The 11,022-nt window shown below is 45.4% G+C and overlaps 1 protein-coding gene across 2 annotated transcripts in view; it reads right to left on the bottom strand.

Moving 5' to 3' along the window:
• Positions 1–1,539: 1,539 nt before the first annotated feature.
• atp2c1 (ATPase secretory pathway Ca2+ transporting 1) overlaps positions 1,540–11,022 on the bottom strand; it is a 24,310-nt gene continuing 14,827 nt past the window's right edge. Inside the window, exons 8-27 of one of the 2 annotated variants that reach the window (XM_034610636.1) lie at positions 10,560–10,715; positions 10,171–10,239; positions 9,193–9,268; positions 9,037–9,103; positions 8,004–8,128; positions 7,674–7,771; positions 7,216–7,311; positions 7,021–7,110; positions 6,314–6,418; positions 5,953–6,109; positions 5,696–5,866; positions 5,219–5,316; positions 4,790–4,840; positions 4,553–4,719; positions 4,160–4,228; positions 3,495–3,611; positions 3,197–3,344; positions 3,031–3,126; positions 2,804–2,945; positions 1,540–2,614 (exon numbers count right to left, since the gene is read on the bottom strand). In XM_034610636.1, the coding sequence (XP_034466527.1) occupies positions 2,493–2,614; positions 2,804–2,945; positions 3,031–3,126; positions 3,197–3,344; positions 3,495–3,611; positions 4,160–4,228; positions 4,553–4,719; positions 4,790–4,840; positions 5,219–5,316; positions 5,696–5,866; positions 5,953–6,109; positions 6,314–6,418; positions 7,021–7,110; positions 7,216–7,311; positions 7,674–7,771; positions 8,004–8,128; positions 9,037–9,103; positions 9,193–9,268; positions 10,171–10,239; positions 10,560–10,715 (2,220 nt within the window). In that variant the 3' untranslated portion in view covers positions 1,540–2,492. The remainder of the gene's footprint in view (positions 2,615–2,803; positions 2,946–3,030; positions 3,127–3,196; positions 3,345–3,494; positions 3,612–4,159; positions 4,229–4,552; positions 4,720–4,789; positions 4,841–5,218; positions 5,317–5,695; positions 5,867–5,952; positions 6,110–6,313; positions 6,419–7,020; positions 7,111–7,215; positions 7,312–7,673; positions 7,772–8,003; positions 8,129–9,036; positions 9,104–9,192; positions 9,269–10,170; positions 10,240–10,559; positions 10,716–11,022) is intronic. The other variant, XM_034610634.1, reaches the window with a different exon arrangement.

Here is an 11,022-nt window from a genome sequence, read left to right as displayed (position 1 = left end):
CACGTTTCACTGTTTTCTGTTCTGAAATGTCTTTGAGAGGAGAATGAAACATGAGCAGGTTTTATTCTATTTTTACTGTTTGAATAAAGAGTTTGAACTGAAACTGTCTGTGAATGACTGAGTGAAAACAAAGTGAGCATCTTTAAAAGAAGACTTAATTTTGTATTCTCACTCTCACTATAAATAAAAGTGAAACTAAAGAGCGAGTTGTGTTGTGACTGGTGTGAGCGAATGTGTGACTTCTGTTTTTCAGGCTTTTGTAAAAGAGCAAATGTGACGGAGGAAGAAGCTTCACAAGTTTTCATTTGTGTTCTCACAGAACCTCCAGAACATTTCAGGAACATTCTGACGTCTGGAAAAACGTTTCAGAAACAAATAAAAACACCTGAACTACGAAGCAGGATTTGTGGTGATCAGGTTTACTTCAGCTCGTTGACTTGTTATCAGGTAAATCACCACGGTAACTTACACTGAGCAGCTGACCTGATCCAGGTTGAGTTGGAGATAAGAGATCAAACAGTATAAAGCTCCGCCCACTGACCAATCCCTTCCTTTGAACCATGACATCACGTCTTAGAGGATCCGTGGAGCTGGTGTGGATGGTTCGAGTCTCTGAGGAGGACCAGGGTCTTCAGAGACCCACAAGATCCTTCGAGCTCCTCTGATGAGCTTCTGAAAGATCTAGATTCTCCTCAGAGGATGAACCTCTGTCAGCTGCTGGAGCCCAACAGAACCAGCCTGACCCGTAAAGTGCTCCCAGTACCACAGACTGCATCTGCTCCACTAGTTTCCTGTTCACTGGCTGATGCAGAGAAGCTCAATCTACTTATTACACATTAATAAAGTCTTTCCTTGAGTTTTTATTGTTCTTTATGGTTTTCTACTGATTTTCTTTTAGTATCCGACTTGTTTTCAAACCTCTGTGTGCACTGATCAGTCGATTCTGGACAAAAACTACAAAAATAAGACTCATGTTGTAAAAAATTCTTTAATATCTCTGCTGAAATAAAATCTCATTAATTTACTGACATGAGAAATGAAAACTTGGAAGAAAGAAAAATAGACTCTGCTGTTATTTCAGATAAATCGTCTTTAATTTCATGAGGAAACTGAGTCGTGAACAATACGACAAAAAAGAGGATTTGATGCTGGAAACAGCAGCAGAGTGATTTTACAGCCCACATGTGCCTTTTGGAAATAAATTAAATACAAGTATTTTAAAATCAAACTTTCAACAGAGAGACAGCAAAGTAAACTACATTTCCCAGAAAGCACTGCGACTCCTCAAAGGTGGAAGAAAATTCTGATCAAACAAAAAAATCAAAATTTGACCAGAAATAAAAATGGAAAGTAAAATTATTGTGGCTTAAACCTTCGGGAGAATCTTAAAATGAATCACGATTGAACAGAGACACCATCCGTGAGTAAAGGGCGTCCGTTTCCACGGAGACAGACGATGAACGACTTCTCTAAGGCACAAGATGAGAGCGCGTCGGGACTGAAGTTGGCGTTTGCACCTGAAGCGGCGGCTTCGCCTCGACATCACGTTAACGTAAAACTCAGCAGGTTAGAAAATGTATTTTTCTCCTTCCACCTTCAAACAGCAGCAGAGTTTTAAATTTAAATAAACCAGTGGAAGAAGAAGCAGGAAAAAAATCATTTCTATGACTCGCAGAAAAAAGCAGGTGGTGGAGGTGTCACGCTACTTTCATTCCCCCGAAACGACTTGAACACGTTTGTTCTGCCAGTTAAAGTCACGACAGAATCTGAATATTGATATAAAGCAAACATCAATACTTCATGTGTTAAAATGAGAAAAAGGTTCATTAATCATAAATTAGATGTAATTATATATTGAATTTTATAAAGAAAAACAAATTAAAATCAGGTTTTGAGGATTTTCTTTCTTAAGTTTTCAAATCTCAGGTGAGAAACGTTCAAGCTGGGACATTTCACTGTTTCCTCTTTAGAGCAGAACTTTCACTTCAAAGGGAACAAAACATCCGATCATGAAGCGTGAGCATCAAACTGGTTCTGCACCATCACACCTCCACCACGCTGTGAACTCAGCCCAGTTCAGACCAGGTGGCTGACGGGGGCGACGCCTCCTTCTACATGACCAATTTAAAAAGGACAGAACACAAACAGTTGCACACGTCTTTAGTATTTGATTCATCAGAGGGTTTTCTAACGTACGTCCTAAATCACGAGCCGGTTCACGCTGGGAGGATGTGGGAGGATGTGGTCCGTGGCGTTGGACCTCAACAGGGATCTACAGCGAGGCTGAGCACAGAGGGGCCGTGGTATTAAATACACTGAGCACAGAGTCAGGACAGGGCAGCCATCTCAACTCGCTCCGTCTCCTCCAGTCACAGACCGGAGTCCCAGGGTCCTTGCAGTCTGAATGAGTCAGTGAGATCCTAAAACCCGCCTCCTCTTCGTCCTCCAAACATCAGAGTCATTCTGCAGTGAGGGGGGGGTGGGGGGGGGTGTCATACCTCGTGGAAACAGTCAGTGTGGGGGCTCCTCTGAACGCCCCTCCACCTCTCCACCTTCTTAATGGCCTCCGACACGACGCACACCGACGAGGTCAGACTCACCAGGAACAGCAGGTCTGCAAGATACACAAACTGCTGAGTCACAGTGTAACAAACTGCTGAGTCACAGTGTAACAAACTGCTGAGTCACAGTGTAACAAACAAACTGCTGAGTCACAGTGTAACAAACTGCTGAGTCACAGTGTAACATGCTAACAAGCTGACATGCTTTTTGGTGGAATGCTCCTTTAAGGTCAAACTCTTACCAAAGAAGCTGAGGCTCTCGGTCTGGAAGACGTTCTGCAGCGGAGGGAAGTAGATGACGAGCAGCTGCCCCATGATGGACGCCAGCACGGCGTAACAGAACGTCCTGTTACTGCACAGACCCATCTCATGGACCATACGAGTCTGAGGATCACCACACACGATCACACGTCACACACTCGTATCGTCATCTCACATACGAAGCAACATACGTGTGATAACGTCTCACCTGTGAGCGCGAGCTCAGAGCGTTGAACATGTCGAAGAAGACGAAGCAGGTGAAGGTCATGGTTGTGTCTCGAGGAGTGATCACGTTGTCCTGCAACTGAAGAGCGGAGAGAAAAGTTAGAAAAGTTAGAAGAAGAAGAAGAAGAAGAAGAAGAAGAAGAAGTCACCTCTCTCCAGAAGACGAACAGAGTCCCACAGACGATGACGAACGCAGACACCAGGACTTTGATGATCAGACTTCGGGTGATGATGCTGTCTCTAACGTTACGAGGAGGTTTTCTGATCACGTCCCGGTCGACAGGCTCCACCCCCAAACTGAAGAGACACACACACAGTTTGTGACAAACTCTGGAAAATTAGTCTGCAAAAGTTTGGACGTGTAGGACTTCCTGCAATCAGCCTAAAAAAGAATAATCTACAAACTGCATCAGTCTTTGCACTACAGTTCCCATGATGCTCCTGTACCTCTGAGCAGGAGGTCCGTCCATGATGATGTTGATCCACAGGATCTGCATCGCGTTCAGCGGGTTGGGGAAGTTCATCAGCGTCGCCAGAGAGATGAGCGTCAGCGCAGCAATGCTCCTGGAGACCGAGCGTCAGGGCAGAAACAAGATCAGAGAGAACAACGTCAGGACAACATGAGGAGAACATGAGAACATGAGGAGAACATGAGGAGAACATGAGGAGAGCGTGAGGAGAACATGAGAGCGTGAGGAGAACATGAGGAGAGAACATTTGGAACACATGGTGGGGAGAACATGAGGAGAACATGGGGAGAACATGAGGAGAGAACATTTGGACAACATGGTGGGGAGAACATGAGGAGAACATGGGGAGAACATGAGGAGAACATGAGGACATGAGGAGAACATGAGGAGAACATCCGGAGAGCGTGAGGAGAACATGAGGAGAGAACATTTGGACAACATGGTGAGGAGAACATGAGGAGAACATGGGGAGAACATGAGGAGAGAACATTTGGACAACATGGTGGGGAGAACATGGGGAGAACATGACAACATGGTGGGGAGAACATGGGGAGAACATGACAACATGGTGGGGAGAACATGAGGAGAACATGACAACATGGTGGGGAGAACATGAGGAGAACAGAGACGACCTTGACTCACGTGCTCAGCTGAAAACGGACAAAGTTTTTGATGTTGTTATAAATTCCTTTTCCTTCCTCGATGGCCGACCTGGAAAAAGAACAAGAAACTTGACTTGAATTTCAAACTAAAATAAATGATCTTTTCAAGCTAATTAAACGTGAAATCAAGTGAAGATTCCTTCACGTTAACGTCTCAGTGTTTTGACGACTTTAATAAAAAGTGAACAGAACTCGTGTCTCAAACAGATCAGTCACAGGTTCACATCCTGTGTCACGATGTTTACCACCTGTTCCTGTTGATTGGCTGATGAAAGCTGATCTGAGATCTGTGGGTCGGAGCCAACGACCAGAGGAACAGAGCAAAGTCTGAACCAGAGTCAGATCCAGACACGAACATCCTGGTTTGACTCACATGATTGTCTGGAAGTCGTCGTCCACCAGGATCATATCAGCCGCCTCCTTGCACACGTCCGTTCCCGTCTGGCCCATCGCGATGCCGATGTCGGCAGCCTTCAGAGCGACGGCGTCGTTCACGCCATCACCTGTCATGGCGACCACCGCGCCGATGTTCTGGAGCGACTGCAGAAAGACAGGGCTTTAAACGCTTCTGAAAAAAGACAAACTGAAGTCTGTTGTTCGTGGTTCTCACCTTGACGATCTTCAGCTTGTGTCTCGGACTGGCTCGATAAAACACAGCGATCTGCACACACACACACACACACACACACACACACACACACACACACACACACACACACACACACACACACACACACACACACACACACACACACACACACACACACACACACACACACACACACACACACACACAATGATGAACACAAATAAACTAGAATTACCTGCAGCTTCCATGTACATATGATCACATTCACAGTAACATGAGGTCACTGTCACCTTGACCTTTGACAGATAGTCTGTGTGTTACTGTGTGTGTGTGTGTGTGAGTCTGTGTGTTACTGTGTGTGAGTCTGTGTGTGTTACTGTGTGTGTTACTGTCTGTGTCTGTGTGTGTGAGTCTGTGTGTGTGTGTGTGTCTGTGTGTGTGGTCTCTCACTCTGGGGACGATGTGTGAAAGCTGCTGCAGGTCCAGATGATCGACTTCTTCTCCAGACAGACACTGAGAACCTTTAGAGAAGAGACCGAGACGACTCGCTGGAGACAAACAGAGAAGAGAATTTAAATCATAAAGAGTTCATTGAATATTGATTCTTAAAAATCCTACAGTCAATCTTTATAATACATGTTGTTAATGTTGTGTGTTGTTAACTGTTACAAAGTCTCTTATCTGCTTTGACCAAGGAGATGATTTTTTTAAGATTTGAGATATTAGGACGATTATTATGATTGACGAGGAGTAGATGACCGATGCTGGAGTCAGCCAGCAGGGGGCGATCCAGAGGATTCCCATCTTTATTTACAGTGATTCACATTCAAACAAGTTTTAATGAGGATTAAATAGTTTTTGTATGTTTCATCTGTTCTACATCCTGCTGATCAAACACATTGAGAATACGACTCCACGCTCTCTGACCTATGGACACGGCCGTCTCCTGTGAGTCTCCAGTGATCATCTTGATGGCGACACCGGAGCTGATGAGCGCGGCCACGGCCTCTTTGACCCCCGACCTCGGAGGGTCGATGATGCCCACCAGACCCAGGAAGGTCAGGTTCCCCATCTCTGAACCGGACGCGAACGCCAGCACTGCCGGAAGGAGGAGGGAGAGGGAATGAGCCGGTTTAATGGCGTTAATGTTTGGGAGCTGAAGTCGTGTCATTGGCTCTTCTCACCTCGCAGGCTGGCCGAGCCCATGTAGCTGATCTGCTGCTGGTACAGCTCCCTCTGCTGGTGGCTGAGGGGAAGGGCGGCTCCTCTGCTGCTGTAGGAGCTGCAGAATCGAATCACCTGCTCGTACGCCCCCTTCAGGAAGTAAACTCCAGGCGCGGCCTGAGGGGCGACGAAGACAATTCATTGATTCAATATACATATAAAATACATACTTTGTGTATTTAACTGCAGATCATAACTCTTCATTATCAGTATGTTGGATTTTTGTTTATTGAATTCTTCTTCAATAACAATGCAGCTGGTCAATATTACAAAATCTAATCAATAACAATAAATGGTTTAGTTCAATGGGGGCGTAGAGACCTGCTGGCTGTGGCGAACACAGCGGACCGCCATCCACTTCTGCTCCGAGGTGAAGGGATGCTCCTCCAGACGGACGTACTCCTTCTGCAAGCTCTCCAGCCCCATCTGGAAGACACAACAGCTGGATCAGAGACACAACAGCTGGATCAGAGACACAACAGCTGGATCAGAGACAACAGCTGGATCAGAGACACAACAGCTGGATCAGACACAACAGCTGGACCAGAGACACAACAGCTGGATCAGAGACAACAGCTGGATCAGAGACACAACAGCTGGATCAGACACAACAGCTGGACCAGAGACACAACAGCTGGATCAGAGACACAACAGCTGGATCAGAGACAACAGCTGGATCAGAGACACAACAGCTGGATCAGACACAACAGCTGGACCAGAGACACAACAGCTGGATCAGAGACACAACAGCTGGATCAGAGAAACAGCTGGATCAGACACACAACAGCTGGATCAGTTGTTCATGGTCACCTCAGTCTGGAGAACAAGAAAACACAACAAAGACTCTTTTCTGACGTGTGCTGCCCAGATGTGTCGCTCTGTCCCAGCAGACCTGTAACCGTGGATGGGAGCTCAGAAGGTCCAAACGTATCTCAGGATGAAGAAGAGCAGCCAAACACGGAGAAGACGAATGGTTCTAAAGGAGAGTGAGCTCCAGAGACACTTGCAGTCACATGGTTTGTCTTTACCTTCATGGCGAGGGCGATGAGCGCTCCCTCGGTCGGCCGTCCCAGCAGAGTGTGATTCCTGATGACGGAGTCGTTGCACACACAGCCGACCTGACGACACAAACACGTTCACCATTGAATCTCTCATCTCCTACAACAGCTGGATCTCTTAGTTACAAATTGTCTTTTGCAGATATTTTCCCTCAGTGAACTCACCTCCACGATCTTACTTATGGCCGGGCAGGAGAAGCCGTGGATGATTTCTCCGTCCAGAATCACTTCTCCTTCTCTGTTGTAGCCGACGCCCGTCACCTGCAAGACAGTGTTATGGGTAAAAACTGAACGGGACATAACGTGTGATTAAGAAATGTTTGGTCTCATCGTCAGTGAAAGGACGAACAGACAGAACATCTAAAAACCATCCAGCAGCTTTGGCTCAACTTCTGACCGATAAACTGAACCAAACAGAGTCAGCAGACAAACTCAAAGGTTTTAACTTTAATGTTCCGACTCATTTCCTCTTCACGTCACACGTTCTTCACGTCACACTTCAAGCTCCAGTATAAAACCTCTTCTCAACCACAACCTCTCAATCAGCTGCACTGTCCAAATCTAAACTCGACTGCTCCCTGTGACGAGTGGCAGTAGCAGCGAGGTGAAGGAAAGGTTCCCACCTCGGCGTGGAGCCCGTCTGACGTGTACAGCTGAGTGACGGTCATCTCGTTCTTGGTCAGAGTTCCCGTCTTGTCTGAGCAGATCACGTTGCAGCAGCCTGATGGAGGACGACAACGTGCTCGTCAGACAAACACCTGAAACTCTCTGAAATCACATCGGTCGATACGACAGTTGTCTGAAGGGTGATGATCAGTTAGGTTAAAGAAATGTGGTTAATAACTTTATTCTGAATTTCAGCTTTGGGTCCAAACTGAGAAAATGAACACTGTGCCGTCGACGTGTCAGAGGCTGTGATAGTTTGATGCTGTGGATGATTAACTCTTCAGTACCCAGAGTTTCTACGATGGGGAGCTTCTTGATTATGGCCCTTTTCTTCACCATGCGCATCACACCGAGCGCCAGCGTCACCGTCACCACGATGGGCAGACCCTCTGGGATGGCAGCTACCGCCAGACTGGGGGGGACAATCCACAAACACGCCACTGAGATGAGACTGCATCTTTACTGTTTTTACTGTTTTTACCTGAGAACATTTAACATGTTTTCATTTTACTAAACTATCGTCTACAGACTGAACCACAAGACATGAGCTCCTGTTTCAACCCGTTCACTCAGTGTCTGAGTTTAAGATCGATATCTACATCTGTGACATCGCTGCTGTTTAAGATCCTGTGAGAAGTTTGCATCTTCAGAACAGTTTATAAAATATTTATTAGACTTTGTCTTTTTATTTCAGTTTTTATCCTTAAAAAAAAAACTTTTATCATATTTTATCTTGTTTCGTCTTGTTGTCACATTCTAATCCAATGATTCATTAAAATTATATTACTTGATTTCTTATTTTGCTGCGCTGTTTGAAGAACTTTACAACTTAAGTTTGAAAATGTATTTAAAAATAAAGATTATTATTATTTTCAGGAGGAAATTGTTGTGTATTAGTAAAAAAAAAAAATGCTGTGTTAAAGTTAATTATCATTATTATTTATAATGTGAACGTCTCTCTGAAACAGAAGGAACATTTCCTCAAACTTGACTTTGTTTACTTTATTAGAGGCCGGAACCTGTAACGCTGCTTTAATGATCCTAATGATGATAATGATCAGACCAGACAAAGGTCAGTTATGTGATTTATATTCTCATAACAGAAGCAAACTTCAGACTCAGAGTTCAATCGTTTTCTGAACTCACAAACAGGAACATGAAGTCAGAGCTGAACCATCAGTTCTGTCTCTACTGCCCCTGCTGTTCATGTGCATATTGCATCTTGTTATTGATTTCTGAGTGAACACAGGGTTCATGTGAGGCAGCCGCCACGTGTCCAAAGTGTAGTTATCACGGCAGCAATGGTGAAAAGACACGTACCTGACACCGATGGTGAACATGTCGAGGATCCTCTTCCCCTGCAGCCACCCCACCAGCATGATGACCCCTAAAAAACACAGCAGCGAGCACATCAGACCAAACGAGGGCACGTGACACGCAGACGCTGAGGGTGAAGACTGACGAGTGAAAACCAACCTATGATGCCAAAGGAATAAAGAGAGAGCTGCTTCCCCAGCAGGTCCATGCTCTTCTGCAGCGGAGTTTTAGGAGCCTGAGCAAAAGAAAACAGACGGAGGGTCACATCACGTTATCATGGACGGACATTTAAACTGTGACAAACTAAAGCCACGAGCCAATAAACAAACATTCACCAAACACAGACCGAGCGTTTATTCTCAACCTTAAAAAAGGAAGATTGATTTATAAATCAAGGCTCAGTGTAGAAGTGTCACATTCTCCAATACACGGTTTTCATGTTTTAAACTCAGATCTATTCATTTGAATGTCCACCTCTATATTCAAACCATATTAATTTAAACTTGATCTGTGAATAAAGATCAGAGACACTTCTACAGAAATGAAGATAAAATATCCTGGATACAGGAACATGAGGGGAACATCCAGGCGAGGGGCGGAGCCTGTAGAGCAGCAGGGGCGGAGCCTGTAGAGCAGCAGGGGCGGAGCCTGTAGAGCAGCAGGAGGCCGGACATGACGTATAAACTCTGCTGTGGAAAGATCAGTGTTGTTGTTTACAGCTCATCCACACCGGCGTCGGCCCTCATCACCAAAAGATCTGGAACCTCCTCGTGTTTCCAAGTGGACGTCTTCGTCTTCTACGTGTACGGCTCCTCTTCTTCATCCTGAGATCTTTGTGTTCTTCCAGGTTCACATCACGTGTTAGAAACCTCATCAACACGTCCACTCGCTCTCTGGGAAGCTTCCACACATTGTCCTGCTGTTTCCTCACATGGACTCACTGACATGTTACACACATTTTACTAGGAGGCTGCAGGAGAAGATCCAGAACATGTCCAGAGACACTGACTCAGACATTTGTTCTCACACACAGAACCTGCAGAACACGTGAGGAACACGTGAGGAGTCAGAGCAGCTCAGTGTGCAGCAGACACAAGAAGTGAAGCAGCTTGTTAACACTGAAAAGGGAAACGTTACCTCTTCTGCTTGCATCATCTTGAAAACTTCCCCAAACTCGGAGCTCTCTCCGGTTCCTATGACGATGCCCTGAGGAGGAGTTTGACAGCTTTAAACAAAGATCACACACATGTACATGAACATCGTTTGTGTCACATGATTTTTGTTCGTATAATATTTTGTATGTTTCTGCATCTCCAGGCCTCATGTAGGACTGAATCTGCTGGTTTGGTTTTCTAATATAATAACTGAGGGTTACAGTACGTGTATGTTGGTGTGAGTTCTTATCAACATTCAGCAACTTTGTGTTCTAGACTGTAATAATCAATTTGTTCGTACGTTGATCAGATTCAACAAATGCTTCTATCTTCAGAGAAACGTGTAAATGTGTGTAAGAGCTGTGCTGGTACCTTGGCTTTGCCACATCGCACCAGCGTCCCCATGAAGGCGACGTTGCTGCGGGAGGCGATGTCTCCATTGGTGGCTGCCAGCTGGTGGGAGGTAGACTTGGAGCAGGGGCTGGTCTCGCCCGTCAGACTGGACTCGTCCACAGACAGGTCGGACGCCTGCGGAGGACAAACACAGAGGAGTCACTAAACACTGATAAATAGATCTCACTCAAACTAGTTTTGCTTTGTAAGAGGAACCGGGGCAGAAAGTTTCTAAATCCTTTCAAAAATCCAAGATGTCCTCTGATCTAATGACGGGTTTTAAGGTTGAGATCAAACTTTATTGGTCCTCAGGGGGAATAAAGAGAAGACAGAAATAAAACATCAACGCCATATAAGAAAATGAAATACAGTGATGTTTTCAGTATGAGCCGACAGTCGGAGACAGACGGTTTAACAGCTGATGTCTTTAACTGACAGGAAG

Source organism: Hippoglossus hippoglossus, chromosome 16, assembly GCF_009819705.1.
Source record: "Hippoglossus hippoglossus isolate fHipHip1 chromosome 16, fHipHip1.pri, whole genome shotgun sequence".
NCBI classification, from domain to species: Eukaryota; Metazoa; Chordata; class Actinopteri; order Pleuronectiformes; family Pleuronectidae; genus Hippoglossus; species Hippoglossus hippoglossus.
The sequence above is the reverse complement of the archived record's forward strand: the minus strand, read 5'-3'. Positions and strand labels throughout refer to the sequence as shown.